Source organism: Engystomops pustulosus, chromosome 2 (genome assembly GCF_040894005.1).
Source record: "Engystomops pustulosus chromosome 2, aEngPut4.maternal, whole genome shotgun sequence".
NCBI classification, from domain to species: Eukaryota; Metazoa; Chordata; class Amphibia; order Anura; family Leptodactylidae; genus Engystomops; species Engystomops pustulosus.
Genome location: NC_092412.1, coordinates 147,969,163 through 147,996,627, shown reverse-complemented (window position 1 = coordinate 147,996,627; position 27,465 = coordinate 147,969,163). Strand labels below are relative to the sequence as shown.

General features: G+C 41.6%; 1 protein-coding gene across 2 annotated transcripts in view; it reads left to right on the top strand.

Annotated features, from left to right (window-relative positions):
- Positions 1 to 27,164, top strand: part of LOC140118650 (uncharacterized) — a 40,199-nt gene extending 13,035 nt beyond the window's left edge. The window contains exons 3-15 of one of the 2 annotated variants that reach the window (XM_072136815.1): positions 4 to 164; positions 289 to 448; positions 1,372 to 1,542; positions 1,889 to 1,980; positions 3,258 to 3,415; positions 8,014 to 8,117; positions 9,577 to 9,801; positions 10,058 to 10,143; positions 12,370 to 12,506; positions 17,608 to 17,697; positions 24,988 to 25,196; positions 25,291 to 25,494; positions 25,711 to 27,164. In XM_072136815.1, the coding sequence (XP_071992916.1) occupies positions 4 to 164; positions 289 to 448; positions 1,372 to 1,542; positions 1,889 to 1,980; positions 3,258 to 3,415; positions 8,014 to 8,117; positions 9,577 to 9,801; positions 10,058 to 10,143; positions 12,370 to 12,506; positions 17,608 to 17,697; positions 24,988 to 25,196; positions 25,291 to 25,494; positions 25,711 to 26,004 (2,091 nt within the window). In that variant the 3' untranslated portion in view covers positions 26,005 to 27,164. The remainder of the gene's footprint in view (positions 1 to 3; positions 165 to 288; positions 449 to 1,371; positions 1,543 to 1,888; positions 1,981 to 3,257; positions 3,416 to 8,013; positions 8,118 to 9,576; positions 9,802 to 10,057; positions 10,144 to 12,369; positions 12,507 to 17,607; positions 17,698 to 24,987; positions 25,197 to 25,290; positions 25,495 to 25,710) is intronic. The other variant, XM_072136812.1, reaches the window with a different exon arrangement.
- Positions 27,165 to 27,465: the final 301 nt, after the last annotated feature.

The window sequence follows — 27,465 nt, the reverse complement described above, 5'->3', positions numbered from 1 at the left end:
CAGATGGCAAGGGGTGGTGTAATGAAAAATGGTCCTGCCCCTGCTATCCCCCATCTGGGTATCAAGCCCTATAACTGGAACACAGAATGTTTAAGGGGAGATGCCCAGGCACCAGGTTATGCTACTTCATACCCCCAGGCTTTGGGTTTGGCTGCATCATTCAGGTATTTTAAAATGGGAAAAGAACATTTATATAGACAATGACAGTAGTCTCTAGCAATTTCCTCAGGTTTGTAATTTTACTTTACAATAAGTTTTGATTTTGGGTTCTTGATATTGTACTTGCAGCAGTGAATTGATATTTAAGGTGGCTAATGCTACAGCCACTGAAGTCAGAGCAAAACATAACTACTTCATGTCGGTCGGGAATTATGATGACCACACTGGACTCAGCTGCTTCAGCCCCGTGATAAACATTATGAGACACCCTCTGTGGGGCAGGAATCAGGTATGTAAGCAAAGATATTTTAATGGCTTTATTTACATTGAGAAGTCAGTGAGCTATATGTGTGCTCCAGAAATCACTGACGTAAATAAAGCCTCTCACAGTGATAGAGTTTATTTTTTTTGGTAAGGGGCTGTAGATCTATTTAGAAGGAAGGTGTCCTAGGATTAAACATGACTATAATGCCAGGAGTCCAGATCCAGTGTTCATTTTGGGAAATATGGTCATGTTACAGTACACATTGTTATGCGCTTACTATGCTGAAAGTGTCTTATATCATTCTGTGCTCCTAAAGATGCACTAGGTCTTATTTTCCATGAACAAGAATTTACATTTATTGCTGAACAAAAAAGATCTACATCTACTATAGTCATGCCATCACATACATCCTCTGAACTCCATCAAGAATTTCTTGCGACTGTATTTCCATGTATCACAATCTATGGTACATTTAACAATCCCAGAATTTATTGACAATAAGCAACATTTTAAATTAAGGACCATTATGTCAACAACTTCTCTAACATCCATATAACTCTCCAAACTCTGAATTTCATGCTGCATTTCTTCTGAATCAATTTTTATTAGAATTGTTTGTCCCAATCTCCAAGCAAGGTCACTTTCCTTCATTCAACTCTTCTTGTCCAAGTCGCTTCTGATAGCAAATATCTTAATGTATCTTAATGATCTAATAATTCTAAAGTATGACGGGGAGAGCGAGGTCTTATTTTCTGGGGAAGTTATATATTCTAAGCTTGAAAAATATTACACTATGTCTTATTTTCGTGGGGGTGTCTTATTTTCAGGGAAACCAGATACTTTGGTGGACCACAACAATTAGAAGTCAGTCTCTTGGGCACAAGAGATCAGGCACATTGTAATAATGTATTTTTCAGGTATAATAACTTGTTATGATTTATCTACAGGAAACGTATGGTGAAGATCCCTACCTTAGTGGACTTCTTGCCACAGCTTTTGTTAAAGGACTACAGGGAGACCATCCTCGATATATCAGAGCCAATGCTGGCTGTAAACATTTTGATGCCCATGGGGGACCTGAAAATATCCCTGTTTCCAGATTTAGCTTTGATGCCAAGGTAATACAGTCTGTGAGCTATACTCCAAATACTAGCCAGAGATGTAACCAGAAGACATGGACTGGTTTCCAATTATCAATAGGGTTTTTTGGTTTTTTAATGGGTGAAAACTGATGGGATAATGTCCTTGTTCACGGAGAAAAATTCATTTTCTTGAAACACATTTACAAGACGTGCATGGTGAACAAGACTGATGAAGGAAAAACCTAAGCATTTGAAGCGTGCAAATATACTTGTTGTCTTCTTTCTATATGCACTTTTATTGGGAAAAAAAAATCTGGATTCCATTCTATTAGGATGATTGTTTAGTCCTGGATGCTACCTTTACTTTTTGTTGTCGTCACAGGTGGAGGAGAGAGATCTGCGAATGACATTTTTGCCACAGTTCCAGGCTTGCGTTGAAGCTGGCACCTACAGCATTATGTGCAGTTATAACAGGTTGGTATGTAGACCAAGTATTAGATTCAATATATCATTGTATCTAATTACCTTATCAATTGCTGAGTAGAGAGGTCAACAGCTTAGTAGAAACTATTGGTCCCATACCAGAAAAAATCTTAAATAGAATAGTCATCTTGACTCATTATCAAAATTTTCATTTTGTGGGAGTTCTCCTCTTGGTATTGTAAATTTGCAGTTGAGCTAGTGAATGAAGACACAATAACTGTGACACACTGGGGGGGATTCATTATTCCTTCAGCACCAGTTTTCTGGCAGAGAAGGCACATAAATCTCCCCCACCCAACCAGTTTTTTTTGCTTCCATGACCCTCCCATCACTTTGGGAGTGTGGGGCAGGCTGTGGGCCGGCAGGGGCGTAAACGCCTGAACCACCGAATTTACTATTGTCTTGCTTGAAAACTGGCAGAGACTATAGCAGAAAATTCCACCAGATCAGACCTGGTCTAAATAGGTCCAACCTGGTAGAGATTAAGTCCGATCTATTAAGAGGATAAAGCATCTTGGTAGATACAAGGACAAGAGCTTTGGGGGGGGGGGGATTTAAGACTGGCGTTTAAAATGCCAGTCTGAGAGTGGTTGGCCACTTTATTTCATGTATTTTTGTAATGTGTGTGAGGCAGGATACTAGGCAATCTACTATCAATAGATGTATATTGGTAAATTGTCTAATATCCTGCCCCCCACACTTACATGTACAATACCAAAAACATGAGGTAGAGTGGCCAACCCTTTAGAAGATAACATAGAGTCACAGCACAGAGGAGAAGCTGCTTCATTTTGAAAATGGAAGCATTTACTGTAAATCTGATGACCTACAGAGGATGTGATTTAAAGAGGACTCTCTTTCAGCTTCTTTTTCTACATGGCTGCTATTTCAGGCTCTGTAAATATAACAATACAAAAATGCTAGGATCCTCACTTCATTATAATCTCTTTCACCTTCTTAACCATTACTGTTCTCATAATCCCCTAGAGATTACTACTATGCAGCCACAATATAGTAGTGGTGTCCCCACAGTAGCCAATACAGTAAAGGTACCCCCATAGTAGGATTTATAGTCTTGGTGCCCCCACAGTATCCATAATAGTAATATTTCCCCAACAGTATCCATATTAGTAGCAGTGCTCTCACAATAGCCAGGAAAGTCAAAGAGTTCTCTTAGTAACTTTCCAATGGGACAGAGAATACACATTTTTGCATACTTTAAATTCCCACTTATTGTATGATTTATATAAGTTCTGGATTTTTTTCAGAGTAAACGGAATCCCAGCTTGTGCCAATAAGAAGCTGCTAACAGACATCTTGCGTTCCGAATGGGGTTTTAAAGGTTATGTAGTAAGTGATGAGGGGGCAATCGAATTTATAATGTTAGCACACAAGTACACCAGCAGTTTTCTGGACACAGCTATCGGTGAGTACACTGAATAGTCATCCACCTGTCCATAATGTGGCATTCTCCTCTTATTATGAAGGTGCACAGAGTTCATTACATTCCTATGCTCATTGATTGTATAGATAATGTGAAGCAATTATTACACCATCACCAATTAAACGTTGTAATTATAGGATTTATGGTGATAATAGAATTAATGAAATTTATCTACAGGAACAATCCTCAATAGTGTATTACAGTTAACTGTAGGTTAAGGTTGAATTCCAGGTACCATGCACAGTGCTGAGGGTGGGAGAAGTTGCATCGTAAGAGAAAAACTTTTGTTTCCTGCTCACCGAGTGATTGCAGATTTCACTGTAGATATAGTACTTACAGGCATGGAATAATGGTTGGGCCGTTCCAAGTGAGACAGATAGATGTGAAGCAATTGATTCCAGCGCGGGACTCCAAGAAAAAAAGTGGTTTAAAATCCCAAAACTTTAATCCACATTGTTAAAAGTTCATGTGCACATGAAAAATAGTAAAAAGTAGAATTTCTGCTGACGCATTTCGAACACAGCGTGTGCTGTGTACAGAATCGCATAGACATTTTAAAACGGCATGGCATAGAGGGAAACACCCTGGAAGGGGAGGGAATAGTCAAGTAGGTAAAAGCTGAGGGAAAAAAACAGTTGTGTGGTTAACTCTTAATGTTCTAGATGTAAAATCAGTAAAAGTACAGCAGATCAGATCTAAAGTTGAGACCATATGGAACACTAGTATTTAGGATGATGATCCAATATGCTTCACATGTTAGCACTGATCTTTTACAACCCCCCCCCCCCTCTTTTTAGGATGGTTACACATTCAATGATGTTTACAGACGTTTACATATGTGTAAGTGATCACCCATGTATATTCTTGAAATGATTAGATACGTTCGATATGTTCTGTTGAAATTCTCTAGTATCCTTGTACATATCACTAGTACTATTATGGCGCATGGTAGGTGCCGGCTCACGTTGGGAGCCGGCACCATACAGAAAGGGTGTCAGTTAACATATTGCAACTGACACCCTTCTTTAAAACCCGTCTTTAAAACCCGCGACCAGAGGATCCTCCGATCGCAGGTGTTAACCCCTTATGCGCCGCAGTCATGTTTGAAGTTTGTGTAAAGGTCTTTTGACATGGATCGGCCCCACCCTTCCGCCCCTCCCCGCGGCACTTAGTGGGCGTGCCAGAATTTCGAGAGACAGGTCCCTGCTTCCTGTATTGCACTGTGTTAGCTCTATTTGAGCTTGAACAAGTGATCAGAAGATCACTTGGTCAAGCTAACATGTCACTAAAAATAAGAACAATGTTAAAACAATAAATAAAGTTTTTTTTTTTTAAATAAAATTAAATAATAAAAGAAAGTGAAAGTCCCCGAAACACTAAATCCCTTATACAAAAGTAATAAAGTACAAAACACACTAAATCACAAAAAAGAAAAACATGTACAGGCGGTCCCCTACTTAAAGGGGTATTCTCGTCCCGGCATTCACATTCAGTTTGATTAATCTGCCATTAATAAACATATCTTCAATTAGATGTTATTAAAAAAAATGTTCCTGTGTGAAGATAATTTTCCATAGATGTAGTGGTATGGTCCCTTAGAAACGAGATGGCTTCCTCGGATACGGCCACCTCTGCTGAAGGGATTGCAAAAATAAACAAAAAGTTTTTGTATATGAAATATCTGAGAATTACTACATGTCCCACAGCCGTCCTGTAGTGATGATCGCTGAAGCCAGGTGGTCAGAAAGGGCTCAATAGCGCATGTCTGGCCACTGCTGCCTAAATGTGACGTGGTCGTAACCGAGGAAGCCATCTCGTTTCTAAGGGACAACATGGCTATGTTTATGGGAAATTATCTTCACACAGAAACATTTTTTTTAATAACATCCAATTGAAGAAATGTTTATATATGGAAGATTAATGAAACTGAATGTGAATGCCGAGACGAGAATACCCCTTTAAGTACACTCGACTTACATACGACCCCTAGTTACAAACGGACCTCTGGATATTGGTAATTTATTGTACTTTACCCTTAGGCTACAATAAACAACTGTAACAGTTATCAAATGTGTCTGTAATGAAGCTTTAGTGTTAATCTTGGTTCTTATGACAACCCAACATTTTTAAAATCCAATTGTCACAGAGACCAAAAAAGTTCTGGCTGGGATTACAATGATAAAATATACAGTTCCAACTTACATACAAATTCAACTTAAGAACAAACCTACAGACCCTATCTTGTATGTAACCCGGGGACTGCCTGTATTTGGTATCGCCGGTTCCGTAATAATCTGTACAATAAATCATAATTGGACCTGCTCAGTGAACGAGGTAAAAAAAAAAAAAATTAAATTTTTTATGAAATTGCTTTACAAAAAATGTTCTCAAAAGAAATATAAAAATGTTACAAGCACCAAAATGGTACCACTGTAAAAATGGTATTACTAAAACAAATGCAATTTTTCTGTTCTAATTTTTCTTCAATAAAATTGGACAAATATAAATAAAACTATATAAATGAGGTATCACCAGAATCGTAGTTATCTGTAGAATAAAGATAATATATTATTTTTATGCTACAGTGAAGGCATAAAAAATGCTAAAAGAAAAAAGTGAAGGAAGAAATAAATGCTAAAAAAAACAAAACAAGAATTGATGATTTTATTTTCCTCCACATGTTAGTTAATAAAATCTCATCAATAAGCTAAAGACCCACTAAAGTTAAGTTTGTTTACAGTGCATCTTGTCTTGCAAAAAATAAGCCCTTATTTGTCCAAATTGCCAAAAAATAAGTAAAGATTGTATAATCTATAAACAAACTGACTTACTGAAACGTTTTAGTGATTGGGGCAAGATGTTCCTGACAATCATCCATCCTGCCCCGTGGACCAGAGGAGTTTCGCTGTCCTCCCCCACAGTTCATGATTGCTGCTACTGGCTCATCAATGCAGATCAGCCAATAGCAGCAATTTTACTTATGATGCCAGTAATACCGATCACCATGTCTGTGACAGCCACCAATTTTACATGACATCCAAAGGGGTTTTCGCTGCCCCCCTCTGTTTACATTCACCGCTATTGGCTGGTCGATCTGCTTACATTTCTCAACCAACATGAAGTACAATCTCAAAATCACCTGGATATGTCAAAGCAGTCCAAAGTTATGACCACTTAAAGTGACACATGTCAGATTTCAAAAAAGTCCATGTCAAGAAGGTGCAAAATGGCCAAATCGTTAAGGGGTTAAAAATATGAACTAAAGTTTTGGGATTTTTAAACCTTTTTTTTCTTGTACTGTAGTCACATCATAGTGCAGTATGATTTAAGGGCTCCCAAAGCGCCGGCTGAACAGCATTGCACTGAACAGAGCTCTGACTTCCTCTGACCCGATGGGGATAACTTGATTTAAGTATAATTGTAGAATTCCATGGTCTAGTTTATTGGTTTAACCCCTTAAAGAGATTTTACCACGAAGCAAAGTTAGGCCCTATCCACGGATGTAATTAGTGGCTGTCTGCTCCATTGGTCTGAGGAGCGGCGAGGGGTCCAATGGACCCCTTGTTTACGGGATCTGCAGGGCTCTCAGCACTGAGACCCCCACTGATCAGCAAGTTGAGCCCTATCCACAGAATAGGGCCTTAAACTTTGTTTCGTGGAAAAACCCCTTTAAGGACGCAGCGTTTTTTCGCTCATTTCTTGCTCTCCACCTTCAAAAATCCATAACTGGCATTATTTATTATTGCATGCCGCGTACTGGGAAGCTGAAAAAGATTTCCAAATGTGGAAAAATGTCCAAAAAACACCTCTGCTTTATTCTTTGGTTCAGTACAATCACGGTGATATGAAATTTATATTGGTTTCATTGCGTTTTATTACATTTTTAATAGTTGAACGAATGTGTACGGAGCTGTGCGAGTTGTCATTTTTGGGGAAATGAGACAAATTTTTCATTGCTACCATTTTAAGGACTGTGCAACATTTTGATCACTTTTTATTCCATTTTTTTTATTTGATTTAAAATGATGTAAAAGTCTCGTTTCGGACATTTGGGCACTATTTACTGTTATGGGGGTCACGCATTTGAGACGCGACAATACCAACTGTGTCTGTGATTTTTACTGTTTTTATTGCATTTTATATCAGTTTTAAGGAAAGTGAGGTGATTTGAATTTTTAGGTTTTTTACTTTTTATTAGACCCTCTGGGGTACATTTACCCTAGATGGTCTGATTGTTCCTACCATATACTGCAATACTACTGTATATGGCACTGGCTCATTGTAACAAATCTGCAGAAAACAAACAGCCTCGGGTCTGACGAAGACCCGAGTCTGTCATGGCAGCCGATCACTGCCCACGATCAAACGATCAGAACGATCAGAACCAAGATTTTAATGCCCGGAGGAGGAGTTAATACCCGTGGGTATTAGTGGTGGGGGTTTGCAGCAAACCCCACCTCTGTATGAAGAGGGCTTATACCCCCACTCCTCTGCACCATACATGGGTTAATGGGTGACATTTTAATTTTTTCAGAAATAAGAAAAATGACATTATCCTAATTCATTCTCTTTTTCTTTAGCCTCAGTAAACTCTGGATGCAATTTGGAGCTGACCTTTAATCTAACAAACAATGTTTTCATGAGTATAAAAGATGCAGTGCATTTGGGAAACATAACACTGGAGGTAAGGAATGAAATAAGCTCATTACAAAAAAAAAAGACATGCTGTGCTAGAATTGAAGACACATGCCACAGCTATTCTACTAAATGTCCTGTCCTAACCCAGACAATAAGGCCACTTCCACACTTGCGTTGCAGATCATGTCAGAGTCTGATCAGGTGCGATCAGTGTTTGGTCAGTAAAAACCTGACATTTTGCATCAGAGTTCAATCAGTTTTCAGTCAGAGTTTGTTCAGTTTTTCACGTGCGTTTTCAATTAATTTTCAATGCAATTTCAATGCGTTTTTCACGCGCAGATAATGCGCGTGAAAAGGACTCAGGACTGTGGTCTATCTTTTCCATGGCAATTGATGTGTGAAAAACGCATTGCACTTGCATGTGTCTCAGAGTACAATGCGTTTTTGATGCATCTTAATAGACTTGTATGGTGCGTTTTTCACGCGCATGACTTGCAAAAGTAGAGCATGTCGATATTTAAAAGGGTATTAAAAAAGACGCTTATGTGTGTGAAAAAAATGCAAGTCTGAAAAAGCCCACTAATTACAATGGGTCAGAGTGCAATGCAAGTTCTGCGCGTCAAAGCATGCGCAGAACACACGCGTGAAAAACGCCAGTGTAGAAGGGGCCTAAGTGTTTTAGTGTAAATCTGTTACCAGGAAATCCCTTACTAAGCCAGCCCCACTATTTTTAATGCATCCTTTTATAAATACATTTGCACAACCTTTCAGTTCTTTGATTAGCCGGAATTGGACCCTTTTTATTAGTCTTCCACCGATAAGCATGTTATCCACTGTCCTTTGGATATGAGTTAACATTTAAAGGAAACCTTCCACCATGGATCTACCTACAAAGGTAGATCGGATGGTAGGTGCATCTATAGGACGCAATCTTTGAAAAACTTTTAATTCCCTAATATGCAGATATTCTAAAGAGGCTACTGGCACATGGAGTAGCCGGAGCTGAGGCTACACGGGCCGGTTTCTCCACACCCCAGTAGCGTCTTTGGTCCTCCTACCAGAAATCTTCAAGAAATATGTGCAGTCACTGCTCTGAAGCCAGAGCTGCACAGCTGCGGGCCTGCTGTGCTGCACATCCACAGACGTCAGGCTTCACGGATGAGGGTGCGCAGCTTCTCGTAGCTGTGCGCCGAATATTTCTGGTAGGAGGATCGAAGAGGCTACTGGGGCGTGGAGTAGCCGCGCCGTGTAGCCTCAGCTCTGGCTACTCCACACCCCAGTAGCCGCTTTAGAAAATCTGCATATTAGGGAATTAAAAGTTAGCAAAAGATTGCGGGGACGTGAGGGATAGCCCTATAGATGCACCTACCACCCGATCTACCTTTATAGGTAGATCTGTGGTGGTAGGTTTCCTTTAAATTTGGGCTTGCCCCTTTAAAGACTATGGGAGACCTGTGAGATTTCTTATAGTTAATACAGTAAATTATGTCTGAACTATTTGCTAGACAGTGAAAGAGAGACTGTATCCACTCTTCTACACCCGAATGCGGTTGGGAGAATTTGATCCTCCAGAAATGAATCCTTACAGCTCCTTAGACCTTAGTTCGGTTCAGAGTCAAGAGCACAGAGACCTTGCTGTGGAGGCTGCTATTAAGAGCTTTGTATTGCTGAAGAACCAGAACCATACATTACCATTGGACATAGGGAGCATCAGAGGAAAACGGTTTGGGGTAAGAATCCTTCTAAATTTCTGTTTTCATTTATTACATTTTAAAATCTCTATGGAAGTGACTTGACAGCATAAGTATGGCAAATGTAGGGTTTACTACATATTCAAAAATCTGGGAAATGTTAAGGTGTGAGGAGGCACAAGGAGCATATATGGCTTTCTTTTATGGTACAAATGATTTTCTGGGATGGCACCTCTGCATATACTGAGCCTTGTCACATGCTTGATATCTAACAGTCTAATTGTATACCTTTTAGGTAGTAGGTCCTTTTGCAGATAATGTAAATGAGCTGTTCGGAGACTATGAGCCACATCCAGACCCACAATATATTTCCACTCCCAGGTAAGAGGTAAAATGTTAAAAATGTAAAATATCCCTGTGATAAATTAGAATTCATGTCAGTAGGTTAAAATGTAGAAACTATAGCTGGTGGTTGTAGGCATTTTTTTTCTATTGAAAGATGCGGCACAGTTGCAAAGCCATACTTTGTGATACTATAAATTTAATGATAGGAGTATACAAACAGGAAAGGCAGACCATTGCTGCAGGTTTTGTGTGGCCCTAGAAGAGGAGGGACACAAGACTTGATTTTTTGTTCTTCCGTTATGTTCCCTTCTTTCATTGGTAGAGAATCTGTCCTCACAGTTTACTGTCTCCAGACAAAACTGCAGAAGGAGATAGTAGAAGGTAAATAAGAACCAGGCTATTATATCCACATTATACACATTCCTTGGTACCGCTGTTAGTGTGGTTGGGTGGTTAAATAATACATCAGCTCACTGCAGGGAACAGGCTCCCAACGTTCACGTGAAAGAGTTTTACAATTATGCTAATGAGCAAGAGGCGCTACCCTAGCACCTTTGTGAGAATACAGCAGGAAGTGCTCACTGCGCAAGTGCTGTGGCTGTGGGTGCAGGGGAGAGGTTGAGACAGAGGGGTTAGGCCAGTGATGGCTAACCTATGGCACTGGTGCCAGAGGTGGCACTCGGAGCCCTTTCTGTGGGCACTCAGGCCATCACCAGAGAGGACTCCAGTTATATTCCTGTAGTCCCAGACAGCCCAGGACTTGCTGTGCACAGAGCTATTTTAAAGTGACAGCTCGACCTGGGACTATTTTCTGCTTTATTGGTGTCCTCAGAGTGCTGGTATGAATGAAAACTGACAAATTAAATTTCTGTGTTGGCACTTTGCGATAAATAAGTGGGTCTTTGTTGTAGTTTGGGCACTCGGTCTCTAAAAGGTTCGCCATCACTGGGTTAGGCTCATTAGCATCATTTTAAAAGTTCATTTGAGAATGAAAAAGCCCATGGATTACAAATATAAGAGATTATCAGAGGCACGGAGCCCGGGTCTACGAGTAAGTGTTTATCTTGGTTGATTTTCCTGTTGCAGACTGAATTTTGTGGCACTAGGGCTAGGCCATACCCCATTTCCCAGAGGCCTTTTTGGACTAATTGGAAAACTGCCTAAAAATGGTCTAAAACTTAAAACAATAATGAGGTACACAGCATTTGAGGTGCAAATTACAGAGTCAGTTCACACCTGTTATTGGGACCCAAAGCCTGTTATTGGGACCCAAATCTTTCAATTAGACCTGTGTAGCATCCACATCTGTTTTTGGCTCATAGTAACTAATACAAACTAAACTAAATTAATACTTTGGGTGTAACTGGCCAAAGTGCTATATTATGGAGGTGCGTTCACACATGGAGTGGGCGGGGTTGGGGCGTGGTAAGGTGGCGGTGACTGCCGCCTGACTTGTGGCAGTCACTGCCGGCCTACGGAGCAAGAGGGGCGGTCCAGGGAAGAGGCAGCGCCTCGGAACGCCCCCTCATGAATACGTCCGACAGTTTTGTGAGCATTCCGACGATTACCCTGTACCCCGCCGCAGTGGTAGATAGTGTTACCGGAGGTTTCCGGTAACGCTATCCTTCTGATAGGAATTTTTATGCAGGGCCCCAACAGCCCTCTACTCTTTTGTAAGGTGAGTCCTAATTAAACCTTTCACGGTTGTCCTGGTACCAGGAACTTGAACATAAAACCAAGACACGTAAGTCTCTTAGTGTATGTAAAGAGTGATATGTGAGGGGTTTCTATTAACATATATTCCAAAAGAAAGAAATTAAATGGTCCCTAAAATAATTTATCCTAAAATTTTCTTAAAAATGTTGATTTGTGATCTTTCTAGCGTTGTAATAAAACAAAAGGACACTTCTAAAATGACGCCAACACAAAGCTGAGATATGGTAAAAGTTAGTAACTAATTTGGGTAATAAGATTAGCAGTTTTCAAAATGTTCTGTTTTTCAGTTTGAAAATAGCTAATTTTTTTCAAAATGTTTACCAAATTCCCATTTTTAAAAAAATTAATTCAAAATATGTCCAAATTTCCCACTAACTTGAAGTACAAAATATAAAAGGAAAAAAACCCTCAAAAACATTTGGGTAAGTTAAAGCCGTCTAAAGTTATAAGCGGATAAAGTGACACATGCTGGTTTTGAAAAATTGTCATCAAGGAGCAAATGAGCTTGGTCACTGTTTGTTTATATTTAACTGTTTTGCTTCTCAGAGGTGGCATTGCACAGCTTCCCGTGGAGGTGAGCTTTGCTGCAGGATGCAGTGATGCTCAATGTAAAACATATTCCTCTCAAGAGATTAAAGCAGTGGTGAAGACTGTTGAAGTGACTATTGTATGTCTAGGGACTGGTATGTACAAGAAATCCAAAATACATTTAATACAGGAAAGAAAAGTAATAATTTACATATGGCATTACATTTGTAGGTAAAAGGGCATTAAAACCTAGGTTGCACTGCACTGCCATGGGGGAAGAGCACAGTGAGCAGGTAGGCGAGGGGGAAGGTCAATGGAGCATGTAAGGGTATCATCAAGTTAAAATTGGATTTTGGCTGCACACTGTAATCAACACTCGGTGCAGGTGCTCCGGAGAGGGTCCCAATCCCATATAGCAGTGATGGCTAACCTATGGCACTGGTGCCAGAGGTGGCACTCGGAGCCCTTTCTGTGGGCACTCAGGCCATCACCAGAGATGACTCCAGGTATCTTCCTGCAGTCCCGGACAGCCCAGGACTTGCTGTGCACAGAGCTATTATAAAGTGACAGCTGTACGTGGGACTATTTTCTGCTTTATTGGTGTCCTCAGGTGCTGGTATCAATGAAAACTGTGACATAGAAGGGAGTATAAATCACAAATTACATTTCTGTGTTGGCACTTTGCGATAAATAAGTGGGTCTTTGTTGTAGTTTGGGCACTCGGTCTCTAAAAGGTTCCCCATCACTGCCATATAGTGTAGGAAAAATCTTGGACTCCAGTCACACTGCATAAGTTGCAAGGAAATTTTATTGACACAAACAACATGTGACGTTTCGGTCAACAATAGACCTTTGTCAAACTCAGTTTGTCTAAGTAATATCAGATGAGGGAGGTTGCTTATAGCAATGAGAGCGCTGCCATAAAGGGATGGCGGTCTGTGCCGCTTCACACACCCCATCCCTTTATGGCAGCGCTCTCATTGCTATAAGCAACCTCCCTCATCTGATATTACTTAGACAAACTGAGTTTGACAAAGGTCTATTGTTGACCGAAACGTCACATGTTGTTTGTGTCAATAAAATTTCCTTGCAACTTATGCAGTGTGACTGGAGTCCAAGATTTTTCCTGGAGCATGTAAGGGACAGAGCTTTGGTAAAATACCAGAGCACAGCTCCTAATAAACATAAGATTATAATCACGCTTTCCTTTAAAGCAAATCTACCACCAGGATGAAGGATTGTAAACCAAGCACACTGACATACTGGTGTGGGCCCCCTCTGGCAGGATTTGCCCTTCTTGTAGCTTTGTATGCCTTTGCTTTTAAGACTAAGTGATTTTAAAAATTATGTAGATGAGCCTTAGGGGCTCCAAGCTCCATTGACATCTATAGAGTCTGGTGCCCCTGAGGCTCATTTGAATAATTTGTGAAAACTTTTTATTTAAAAAAAAAAGTCACGTGAAGCTAAAAGAAAGCAGAACCTTCCAGAGGGGACACTCACCAGTATGTCAGTGTGCTTGATTTACAATCCATCATCCTGCTAGTAGATTTCCTTTAACACATATCCAAGAAGTTGTTTTTTTATTTTACACAAAGTATCTAATACTTCTTCTTTAGTTAAAAAGTAACTGTCATTTCAGATGATTTTTCATTATGTGTGTGTGGGGGTTGTGAATATATTTTTAATATACTTAATTAAGAAATTCTCCTAAGTTTGTAAAGAAACAGTTACAATGTTACTTCTATGTTGCTGTGCCAAATATGTCTACCAGATTGAGAATGCCTTTAATGATAAGGCGAAACGTCGCTCTTATGGTGGAATAAATCTTCACTTTTCTTCATCTAAATTGGAGTGCTGCTTCATCCTCTTCATTTTTTGTCTAACAGTTTGGGGCCGTGTCGGGCCCTGTGTGAAGACCTGCACCCGCCTTCTACACTGTGCCGTTCCACAATCTCTTTACTCTATCTACCAGATTGAAGATGGGTCTCTCTCCTCTCCTGTTTGTTAAACAGCTGTGAGGGTTAACCCTTTTTTGCACTCTCCCTGGTTGCATTATGCTATGAGCAATATTTTCAAAGCTTAAGCTGAAAGGGAAGGGCTTAATCCTCACTGACAGAGCTATTTGACACCTTCAAGACCTAGGTTTTTTTTTATTTTGTGCATTTCTGTGTTTTACTCTCCTTCTACAAACCGTAACTTTTTGTGCGAAAGGCTTAACAGCTGGCACAAGGATTTGTCGTGGGTGGCCACCCGCAACCTGAGCAAAACCCATTACTGCCCCAAGTGTCCATCCAGGACTGTCATCGGCTAGACTTGAGCCAGCTCAGAAACTACGCCTCCTTTGACAGCAGAATGGACTTAGAAGAAGAGGACTAACAAGCCCACTTTTTCACTTTTGTTTTTCTCTTGTAGACTTTGCCTTTTTTTTAAAAAATTGATTATGGACTTTATTTAGGGAGTTATGGGACTTTGCCTCTTTCTTCACAGATTGAAGCATCCAGGAAGTAGAAGATTCACCATCCTCGCCTTCCCCCCTAGAATGCTAGAGTAGCACTTTATTCTGCTATAGTGCTAGGATAGGTGCTAGGAGTGTATCTTAATTTATTGTGTGCTTTGTACAAAAACCATGCTGGGCCATGGCTCACGCTGTCTGTGAGTTTTACTGTGTACTTGTGAATAAAGGCTTTTTCAATTATTAAAAAAAAAAAAAAAAAAAACAGACACAACATTGTTACAATGCTAGCATTATCGGAAACCTCCAATACCACTAGTAAACACTGCTGTACAGTCGAAAATGCCTTGCGTCTTGCGGCAGTCACCGCCCCTAATCCCGACCCCTCATGACCCCTTACAACGCGGTACGGCATTTTGATGCAGTGATGCAGTGTTTTCTATAGTACAGCGCGGCAGTGTTTGCTAGCATTATCGGAGGTTTTTTTACAGGTGACTGGTCCTCTTTAACCCCTTCCCGACATTTGACGTACTATTACTGCCTGGCGGGAGATGCGTTCCCGCAATATGCAGTAATAGTACGTCAAACTTCTGGCCCCGGCTCCTGACTGGAGCCGGGGCCAGAAGCTGCGGGTGTCGGCTATATATTATAGCTGACACCCTCCTCTAACACCCGCGATCGGAGATTTCTCCGATCGCGGTTGTAAACCCCTAACACGCCGCAGTCGCGCTGACCGCGGCGTGCTGGGGGCATTTAATTGGATTCGGACCCCCGCAAGTGCGGCGGGGGGTCCCGCTGCTCCGATCGCAGCCCCGGGACTGCCAGTGCCCAGGGCTGCGCGATCTTCTTCCGGGTGCCGGGTCCGTGCCTTCTGGCAGGACCCGGCTGTGACACAGTGAGCATGCGCAGCATGCTCAGTGTGTCACATAATACAGTGTAATACATCTGTATTACACTGTATTAGGTAAAAAATAGCTTGAACAAGTGGTCAGTGGATCCCTTGTTCAAGCTAACCTGTAAAAGTAAAGAAAAAAAAGTTAAAAACACTAAATAAACACAATTTTTAATAAAAATAATTAAATAAAGTTAAAGTCCCCTAAACACAAACATTCCCTATACACATTTAATAAAGTAAAAATACCTGAAAATCACCAAATCCCCCACATATTTGGTATCGCCGCGTCCGTAACAATCTGTACATTAAGTCAGAAACATTATTGGACCCGTACGGTGAACGCCGTAAAAACAAAACCCGAAAAACTCGCCAAAAATATAAATTTTCATAAAATCCCTTCACAAAAATGTTCTAAAAAGTGATCAAAAAAAGTTATGTGCCCCAAAATGGTACCAATTGAAAGAAAAACTCAACACGTAAAAAATAAGCCCTAAACTAGCTTGGTCAACCAAAAAATATTAAGGTTAAGTTCCTGAAAAGATGGCGATGCAGAAACAAATGAGATTTCCTCTATATTAGTTTTTCTTCAGTAAAATTGTAAAAATAAATGAAAAACTATATAAATGAGGTATCACTGTAATCGTAGTGATCTATAGAATGAAAATATTATAGAATTTTTAGTGTATGGTGTACGACCCCCAAAATATACAAAAAAAAGAAACCCCAAAGTGACAATTTTTATTACCTCCATACATTAAAGAGTTAATAAAATCTCATCGAAAAGCTACAGACCCACTTAAATGAAGTATTTGTAAAGTGCATCTCATGTCGCAAAAAATAAGCCCTTATATGTCCAAATTGCCAAAAAAATAAAAGCTTGTATAGCCAATAAAATGTGACAATGCATAATCTGCTCTTAATGGCGCAGCTTCCCTCAATGCTCTGGCGTGTGCCCATACAGCAGGTTACCACCACATATGAGGTATTATTATACGCGGGAGGGATTGGGTATCAAATTTTGTGGAGCGTTTTGGTATTTTATCCACTGAGAATTTGTACATTTTATGAAAAACACATTCATTTAGCCAAAAAAAATGCATCCGATTTTGTTTTAACCCTTGTAAACCAATTAAAGGGTTAACAAACTTCAGAAAAGTTGTTTTACGTACGTTGAGGGGTGTAGTTTCTATAATGGAGTAATTTATGGGGTTTTACTTTATTTAGGCCTCTCAAAGTGACTTGAAACCTGAGCAGGTCCCTCAATAGCAGGATTTTGCTTTTTTTATGAAAATGTGAAAACTTTCACCTGACGTTCAAAGCCCCATAACATCCTACAAAAATAAGAGTATACATAAAAAACCACGGAGGTATAAAGTAGACATTCGGTGAATGTTGGTTATTAAGTTTTTTGGTGTTATGACTCATGTGTGGAAAAAGTAGAAAATTTCGAATTTCGAAAATTGCTAATTTTTCCAAATTTTCACCAAATATCTGATTTTCTCATAAATAAATGCAAAACATACCATCAAAATTTTTTAACTAACATGAAGTACAATGTGTCACGAGAAAACAATTTCAAAATCACTTGGATATGTTAAAGCGTTCCGAAGTTAAAACCATTTATAGTGTCAGAGGGCAGATTTGAGAAAATGGGCCGTGGCAGGAAGGTGAAAAGTGGCTTCGGCGTTAAGGGGTTAATGTATTCATAGGTCGGAGAAGTGGTTTTATTTTGTGCTACATAATCCATGAAATCGTGTAGTTTACACCCTGGGGTAAGCTTAATGCATGTTGTGAACCACTGTTGTACACTACACTTCCACCCAAGAACATTGTGCAACCCTATGCTCTTTGACAAAAACAACTTTGTTTTTGACAGAAAAGGTCTGTAAATTTACTTTTTGTCTTTAAGGAATAACTCTAGAGATGGAGAGCAAAGACCGAATAAATCTCTCACTTCCTGGTTTCCAGTCTACACTACTGAAAGATGCTGTTGATTCAGGTAAGTAATCAGATAACATAGGAGCTGCCATTCCCCTCTAGCAGCTCAGCCCGATTCATTTTTTTTTTGCATATGACCATGGAGGTAATGTTTGTTTTTTAAATGCTAAAATGGATCTTTCACAACCTAGTTTATTGATCCAAAAGGTGGTGAATGGTCATTTTGTAAAGAATGCAGTGCATAGAGATTGAGCAGTCCCAAGACAGCTTCGATCTCCCTGGACAACCTACAGATGGGTCACAGAGTTCTCTGAGAAATTCATTACTATGACATCCCATCACAGTTATCATTCAGAATAATTATAAAGTTTTATTAAAAATTATAAAAGTAACATCACACTCTCCCGGTTTTTGTGGACACGTATCCCCCTTCCCCTTAACCCATTCCTGCCCTGAATGTGTGTATATAGCTATATAACTATATACACACATACATTTGACCACATGTCTCATGCATTCCGTATTGTAGGCAGATTCCCGTATTCCTGCATGGCATTTCGCTGGAAATTATAATATTAAAAAAGGGAGCAGTTTGCACAGCCAAATTGTATCAAGGCAGGTCTAGTGCAATAGACAACAGGTATATATCAAAAAGCAAAAAGAATTGCACCAAAAATAGACCAACATACAAAGAATGAGAAGTGGATGTATCTCACAATATAAATTTATATTTTATTCTGTATTGTATGTTGGTCTATTTTTGGTGCAATTCGTTTTGCTTCAGAGATTGCTGGAAATTGACTTCATAATAAGTTAGCATTGTAGTGTATGCAACTAGAAAAATAATATTCAGTAGAAATGCCTTTCCAGTGCATATTTTTCATCTACAGTAAATAAGTGACGCGTCACTTATTCCTGCAGTTTTCGGTGCAGAAATCAACTTTTGCAACGCAAAGATTGAGCTCAGGTCATGGAAGAATTGCGGCAGTGTACACATTAGTAGCATGGTGATTGCAACGTATTTCTGATGCTTGTGGAATTGCTCCGTGGTTACCACTGAGTAGCATTCCGCAGCCCTTAAGCAAAAGTGTGTGTTAGGATTGGTACACAAAAGACAGGGGATAGTGTGCCCTGAGCTTGCCCCAACCTCTGTCCCTTCCTATAGCCCCCCCACGCTAAACCGTGGGGCGACTACTTGAAGACTCGAGATACGCTGGATACGTGAGGGAAGGGAAACACAAACAGACTGACAAACATAAAACACAAAAGAATCGTAAACAAGCCGGAGTCACAACGAGAGGGTACGTCAATAGCAAAATCAGTAGGCAAAGAGTCAAAGTCAAAAACGAGCCGAGGTCACAACGATACAGATACAGATACTGAGCAATACAACCTAATGCAGCGAGTGGAGAAAGGGATTTTCAAACACTGGCACAGGTGACTAGTGAAGCTGCAATTTATGCAGCCAGAACTCCACCTCCAGAACCTGATAGGAGCTGGACAGCATCTGGGAATTAACCCCTCATGGTGCAGAACAACCAGGCACCAAGCAGAGGTTCAAAGTCCCAGCCACTCCTAGACAGCGCGAGATCTTAGCAGCCGCTGCCCAGGACGAGAGGTGGAGTTTGCGCGGATACGCGCCGGGGTTCGGAGAACGCTGCTGGTACCATCAGAAGAACCAGAAGTCCCAGCAATCTCCTTAGCGAACCTGACAGTACCCCCCCCCTGACGGGGGGCCTTCGGACCCCTAGATCTTAAAGACGGCTTCTGAGGGTAGGTCTGATGAAATAACCTGAGTAACCGTGGAGCATGAACATCTCTAGCCGGAACCCAAGACCTATCCTCAGGACCAAAGCCTTTCCAATGGACCAGGTACTGCAGGGAGTTACCTACCCATCTGGAATTCACCACCTTTTCCACCTCAAATTCCTGATTCCCCTCCACAATAGATGGAGAAGGAGGGTCAGAAAGAGGCAAAACAGGCTCAACATAGCGCTTCAGAAGACTCTTATGGAAGGTGTTATGGACCCGCCACCCTGCTGGAAGTGTAATCTTGAAGGAAACCGGGTTAACAATATGAGTAACAACGAACGGACCCACAAACCTTGGCGCAAACTTCAAAGAGGGGACCTTCAATTTAAGGTTTTTCGTGGATAACCACACTTTATCCCCCACCTCAAACGTATCGGATTTAGTGCGCCTTCTTTCAGTTTGTTGGACCATAGAATTTTGTGCCCTCTGAATATTCTCCCGAACTTGTGACCAGAGCGAGCGCAACTTGGATGTAATAGCTTCTGCTCGAGGAATATTAGAGACAGGCACAGATGAAAAAGAGAAACGAGGATGAAAACCATAATTGCAGAAAAACGGAGATACCTGTGTGGACGAACTACAGTGGTTATTAATAGCAAATTCTGCCAACGGAAGGAATTTCACCCACTGGTCCTGACTGTCCGAGACAAAGAGTCGCAGATATTGAATCATCTCCTGATTCATTCTCTCGGACTGACCATTAGACTCAGGGTGAAACGCCGACGAGAACGACAAATTAACTTCCAGTCTAGAACAAAATGCTCGCCAAAATTTGGAAACAAATTGTACGCCCCTATCTGACACAATATCATCTGGTATACCATGGAGGCGCACAATATTCTGTATAAACAATTCAGCTAATTCTTCAGCTGAAGGCAACTTTTTTAATGGAACAAAGTGTCCCATTTTAGAGAAGCGGTCCACTACCACCCAAACCACTGAACAGCCTTGAGATGCTGGCAGATCAGTGACGAAGTCCATAGATACTTTAGACCACGGCCTGGTGGGAACTGGAAGCGGAAGAAGAGGCCCCTCAGGACGTCTCCTGGGAGTCTTTCCTCGCGCACAGACCTGACAGGCTTGGACAAATGCGTGTACATCCTTAGTCATGTGAGGCCACCAGTAACTTCTCTTTAAGAGATCCAAGGTACTCCGCATTCCCGGATGACCTGCCAATACCGAGCAATGCGTCTCCTCCAACACTCTCAAACGACAAGAAAGAGGAACAAATAATTTGCCTTCCGGAAGGTCTTTAGGTGCAGATCTTTGTCCTGCTAAAATTTGAGAGGAGAGGTGGGAGGAGACAGCTGCCAGCACAACCCCTGGAGACAAAATATTACTGTCAGCAGCCTCTGGAAGCTCAGGAGTCCCGAAGCTACGGGACAAGGCATCAGCCTTCACATTTTTTGACCCAGGTCGGTAGGTGACCACAAAATTGAAGCGAGAGAAAAACAAGGCCCACCTAGCCTGACGTGAGTTCAAGCGTTTAGCCGTATCCAAATATACTAAATTCTTATGATCCGTGAGCACAGTTATCGGATGAAGAGCTCCCTCCAAAAAGTGTCGCCAGACTTCAAATGCCCACTTAATGGCAAGGAGCTCTCGATTACCAATATCATAATTCCTCTCACAAGAAGAAAATTTTCTAGAGAAATATGCACAGGGCCTAAGTCTGGTGAGAGTGGAAGACCCCTGAGACAACACTGCACCTACCCCTACCTCGGAGGCATCAACCTCGACAACAAACGGTAGAGAGAGGTCAGGTTGAACCAAAACCGGGGCTAACGAGAATGCCGCTTTTAAAGTTTCAAACGCTGTGCAAGCGGCAGGGGACCAATTGTTCGGATCAGCACCCTTACGGGTCAGATCCGTGAGGGGTTTGGCGATCACGGAAAAGTTCTTTATAAAGTTCCGATAATAGTTAGCGAAACCTAAAAAACGTTGTAGGGCCTTAAGATTGGTAGGCCGAACCCAGTCCGTGAGCGCCTGAACCTTACTCGGATCCATCTGTACATCAGAGGGAGTCACAACATAACCTAAGAAGGAAACCTTCTGGACGCAAAAAAACACACTTTTCCAGCTTAGCGAAGAGGTGGTTTTTGCGCAACCTGGTAAGTACTTGGCGGAGATGTTGCTGGTGAGAAACCATATCAGGAGAGAAAATCAAAATATCGTCGAGATACACCACCATAAACACACCGATGTAATCATGAAAGATGGAGTTCATAAACCCTTGAAAAACCGCTGGGGCATTACTCAAACCAAAGGGCATAACCAGGTATTCAAAGTGCCCCAAAGGTGTATTAAATGCGGTTTTCCACTCATCCCCTTCTCGGATCCGAATCAGGTTATAAGCCCCTCTGAGATCTAATTTAGAGAAAACTTGGGCCCCAGAAACCTGATTTAAGAGATCCGGGATCAAGGGGAGAGGACCTGAGTTTTTTACCGTTATCTTATTTAATTCTCGATAATCAATACACGGCCGTAAACCACCATCTTTTTTCTCAACAAAAAAGAACCCGGCCCCAGTGGGCGACTCAGAGGGACGGATATGTCCGATTGCCAAACTCTCATCAATATAACTCTTCAGTGCCTCCCGTTCTGGTACTGACAGGTTATATATACGACCCTTTGGCAATCTAGCATCAGGAAGAAGGTCAATTTTACAATCAAACTCCCTGTGAGGAGGAAGGACTTGGGACAAGGGTTTTGAAAACACATCTGAGTAATCCGAGAGAAAACCTGGAAGACTCTGATCTTCCGCCACTACTGTACATAATGAAACTTTGGACAGGTGATCCTTACAGTGAGGACCCCAATGAACCAGCTCCAGAGTTTCCCAATTAATTACCGGATTATGGATCCGGAGCCAGGGTAGACCAAGAATGACATTTTCAGACAAGTTTTCCATAACTAGGAAAGAACACCATTCTTCATGCATAGCTCCTACCATAAGCTTTATCTGCGGGGTTCGGAATTTGATCAACCCTGCCTGTAGAGGGGTCAAATCTGCACCCGACATCTGGATAGGAGTGGACAATGGAATCAATGACATGCAAAACTGAGAGACAAAATTATAATCGATTAAATTAGACGCAGCACCTGAATCCAAAAAGGCGCGACCAGTGCAGGAAACAGACTGAAACTTAACCGTACAAGGTAAATACATTCTAGACACAATTGGGAGTACCTGAGCTCCTAAGCAGTCCCCCCGACTACTGCTTAGGAGCGGAAGTTTTCCTGCTGCTGCCTCTTGGAACAGGTGTTGACCAGATGATCAGGACTTCCACAGTAGAAACAAAGATGACGTCTCAGTCGATGTTGCTTCCGCTGTGCAGGAGAGATGCTATCCAGCTCCATGGATTCCAATTCTGGACTACCTGGAGACAGACTGGCCGCTGGCTGACAGTCAGAGGACACCCGAGGTGACCGCCTGGATCTTAGGCGACGATCAACTCGGATGACCAGAGTCATAGCATCATCTAATGTCTGAGGCTCGGCATAAGCTAAGACTAAGTCCTGTACTCGGTCTGACAGTCCGGACATAAATTGGTCTTTTAGGGCGCAGTCATTCCATTGCGAGTCAGTCACATACTGTCTGAACTGGGCACAATAATCTTCTGCTGTCCGTTTTCCCTGACACAGAGATCTAAGGTGGGAAACTGCAAGTGCTCGGCGGTCAGGTTCGTCATAAATCTGGCCTAAAGCAGAAAAAAAAGCGTCAAGAGAAGAACGAGATGGAGAGTCAGGTGGGAGAGAAAAGGCCCAATTTTGCGGATCCCCACGCAACAGGGAAATTACCACGCCCACTCTTTGAAGCTCTGTGCCCGATGAACGAGGACGTAAAGAAAAATAAAGTTTACAGCCCTCCCGAAATGAAAAAAATTTCTTACGGTCACCAAAAAACACGTCAGGGAGAGGAACCTTAGGTTCAGGTGTGGGTGGCAGTGGATCCTGCGGTGATGTCTGCCGTGGAACCTGCATAGATTCCTGAATTTGGAGACGGGAGGCTAGATCCTGAACAAGCTGAGTTAGGGTCTGGACCTGAGCGACCACAGCTGACAAAGGCTCCATGGGAGGAGAGAATGTAGCAGGTCGGATACAGGATGCAGACCTATGTGTGGCCAGTGTTTCTGTTAGGATTGGTACACAAAAGACAGGGGATAGTGTGCCCTGAGCTTGCCCCAACCTCTGTCCCTTCCTATAGCCCCCCCACGCTAAACCGTGGGGCGACTACTTGAAGACTCGAGATACGCTGGATACGTGAGGGAAGGGAAACACAAACAGACTGACAAACATAAAACACAAAAGAATCGCAAACAAGCCGGAGTCACAACGAGAGGGTACGTCAATAGCAAAATCAGTAGGCAAAGAGTCAAAGTCAAAAACGAGCCGAGGTCACAACGATACAGATACAGATACTGAGCAATACAACCTAATGCAGCGAGTGGAGAAAGGGATTTTCAAACACTGGCACAGGTGACTAGTGAAGCTGCAATTTATGCAGCCAGAACTCCACCTCCAGAACCTGATAGGAGCTGGACAGCATCTGGGAATTAACCCCTCATGGTGCAGAACAACCAGGCACCAAGCAGAGGTTCAAAGTCCCAGCCACTCCTAGACAGCGCGAGATCTTAGCAGCCGCTGCCCAGGACGAGAGGTGGAGTTTGCGCGGATACGCGCCGGGGTTCGGAGAACGCTGCTGGTACCATCAGAAGAACCAGAAGTCCCAGCAATCTCCTTAGCGAACCTGACAGTGTGAAGTTAGATGTGTGAAAAGAGTGAAAGAAAGGTTTTGGAATCCAAATCTTTAATGAAAAACTGTACTTTAAATTTTTTTTTCTCAAAATTTTATTCAATTTCACAAAAAGAACCCTAAAAGTCAATTTTCCCTAATTGAATTCCTATGGGAGTTAACATTTTAAAGCATGTATTAGAATGTGTAAATTATTTTTTAATGTTTTGGGGCCCTACAATGTGTGTAATGTTAGTGTGGTGCCAGAAAGCCGGCAATAGGAATAAAGGCCTCCAAAATCCAGAATGCGATTCAGTCATTTTACATCTTGTGCTGATTCAAACTAGCAAATAAATTATACAAATACTATTCATTTACACAGTATAAGGTTTCCAGAACAATATTGTTTCTTTGAATCTTTATCACTTAAAAATAGTATATAATTATGGAAAAAAATAGTTTTTTTAAACATATTTTTTACCTTTTTTCCTTCAATATTCAAAAAATATGTATTGTCTAATTGCATGAAACTAATCTAACGTGTCCTGAAAGATAATTATAATATATGTATGTTAAATTACAAATGGAATAATTATTTGCCATTACGTAAGTCCTCATAAAACTGGCCTGGTGAACCCTCTGGTAATTAAGTAATTTTATGTGGACAGTCATGAAGCTGTGCTTTTATAAAATATGTGGTACAATTATTATTGAAATCAGGATAACTGATTTGATTCAATGCTTGCCTATATTAAAATGTGTAAATTATTATTTTTTTAGTTTTCTTTCTTATTATTTAAACAGCCGCAGGCCGTCCACTTATCTTACTGCTATTTAATGCTGGTCCTCTGGATATTTCCTGGGCTCAGAACAGTATTGGAGTCCACGCCATTATGGAGTGTTTCTTCCCTGCACAAGCTGCAGGTACTGCTATAGCTAAAATATTAACAGGATCAGAAGAAGCAAATCCAGCGGGTAGACTTCCAGCCACATGGCCAGCGGGAATGGAACAAGTAGGCATTTTAGTCATTTGAATGCGCTGTGGTACTTTGATTGTTAATACAATATATCATGTTTTTCTGCATCATGTTTTGTCTCCAACTCAAGGTGCCAGCAATGGAAAACTATACTATGCAGGGACGGACGTACCGCTACTATGGGAACCAGGTTCCTTTATTCCCTTTTGGCTATGGGCTTTCCTATACTACATTTCAATACACTGATTTGGTGGTGACCCCAAGCATCCAAATTTGTGATACCCTTCAATTATCTGTACAGGTGAAAAATACAGGAATAAGAACAGGAGATGAGGTGAGCATAAACAATGTACTATGCTCATTTAATATAGGGTTTATAGAAAAAAAAAGTTTTATACTGCTTGGTCTAAGTTACTAAGACCACACATATGGTCCCATCATGGAACATGAATGGGGAGGTTCATTACAGGACCTTCCTGTCTGACTTATGCTTTTTATCACTGCCTGTCATGAATATAGAGTGATTGTAACCTCTGTATCCTTTCCACAGGTGATACAAGTATACATGAGTTGGTCTAATGCATCTGTGCCAGTACCTCGCTGGCAGTTAGTAGCCGTTCAACGAGTAGCAATCCTGCTGGGTGGATCTGTAAAGGTTTCTCTGTTACTTTTGCCTCGACAGCGAGCAGTTTGGACAAGTCATTGGTTACTTGAACCAGGAAAATTTTACATTTATGTTGGGGGTCAGCAGCCTTTTCAATTAACAAAAGTACCGTCCAATGTCTTACAGACAAGCTTTACAGTCAATGGAAAGGCCTGCCCTCTAAAGACATGTTCAACATAATTTAGTGAACTTTTCAGCAAGACATTTCAGAGATGTAGATGCGGCATGTAATAGAGACACATGTCCATCTAACTCAACCAAGGAAGGGAAGGGATTTAGTGGAAACAATTCTATATAACATAAATGTCTATGTTATTTAGGTGTAAAAAAGCATCTAAGCCCTTCTTGAAGCTCTCTGCTGTTCCTACTACGACCAGCGCAGGCTATTCCACAGATTGACAGTTCTCATAGTTAAGAAGCCCTGTCGCCCTGGTGATTAAACCTTTTTTTCTCCAGACGGAGAACCTGAAACAACTTTCCATCATATTTTTTGTATGGACCATTTAATAAATTAATCATGTCCCCTCATAGTCGTCTACTTTTAAGACTAAATAAACCTAGTTGTTTTAATTTTTCCTCATAACTGAGACCCTCCATACCCCTTATGATTTTTGTGGCTTTACGTTGAACCCTCTCCAGCTCCAGGGTATCCTTTTTTATGGATTACCGTATATACTTGAGTATAAGCCGACCCGAGTATAAGCCGAGACCCCAAATTTTACCACCAAAACTGGGAAAAACTATTGACTCGAGTATAAGCCGAGGGTGGGAAATGCATTGGTCAACCCCCCCCCAGTAGTATACAGCCTGCCAGCCCCCAGTAGTATACAGCCTGTCAGCCCCATGTAGTATTTAGCAGCCCCTAGTAGTATACAGCAGCCCCCTAGTAGTATACAGCAGCCCCCTAGTAGTATACAGCAGCCCCCTAGTAGTATACAGCAAGCCCCCTAGTAGTATACAGCAAGCCCCCTAGTAGTATACAGCAAGCCCCCTAGTAGTATACAGCAAGCCCCTAGTAGTATACAGCAGCCCCTAGAAGTATACAGCAGCCCCTAGAAGTATACAGCAGCCCCTAGTAGTATACAGCAGCCCCTAGAAGTATACAGCCAGTCACGGCCCTTAAAAAAATAAACTTATATACTCACCCTCCGATGTCAGCGTGGCTCCCCGATGTCAGCGCGACTTACCGATGTCCCCGATGTCAGCGCGTCCCGTCTTCTTTCTTCTCCGCGGCTCCTCTTCTCTCTTCCGGCATGGACGCGGCCATCTCTTCTTCTAGCATGCGCATACTATGACGCGGCCGCTGCTGACGTCATAGTATGCGCGGCCACTAAGAAACCATGGCCGCCTCCATGCCGGAAGATAGAAGAGAGAAGAGGAGCCGCGGAGAAGAAAGAAGACGGGACGCGCTGACATCGGGGACATCGCTAAGCCGCGGAGGGTGAGTATTTAAGTTTATTTTTTTTTAAGTGGGTAATTTTTTTGTTATAGACTCGTGTATAATCCGAGGGGTGACGTTTTTCAGCACATTTTTGTGCTGAAAAACTCGGCTTATACACGAGTATATACGGTAGTGCCCAGAACTGAACAGTGTATTCAAGGTAAGGCTGAACCAATGCCTTGTACACTGGCAATATCACA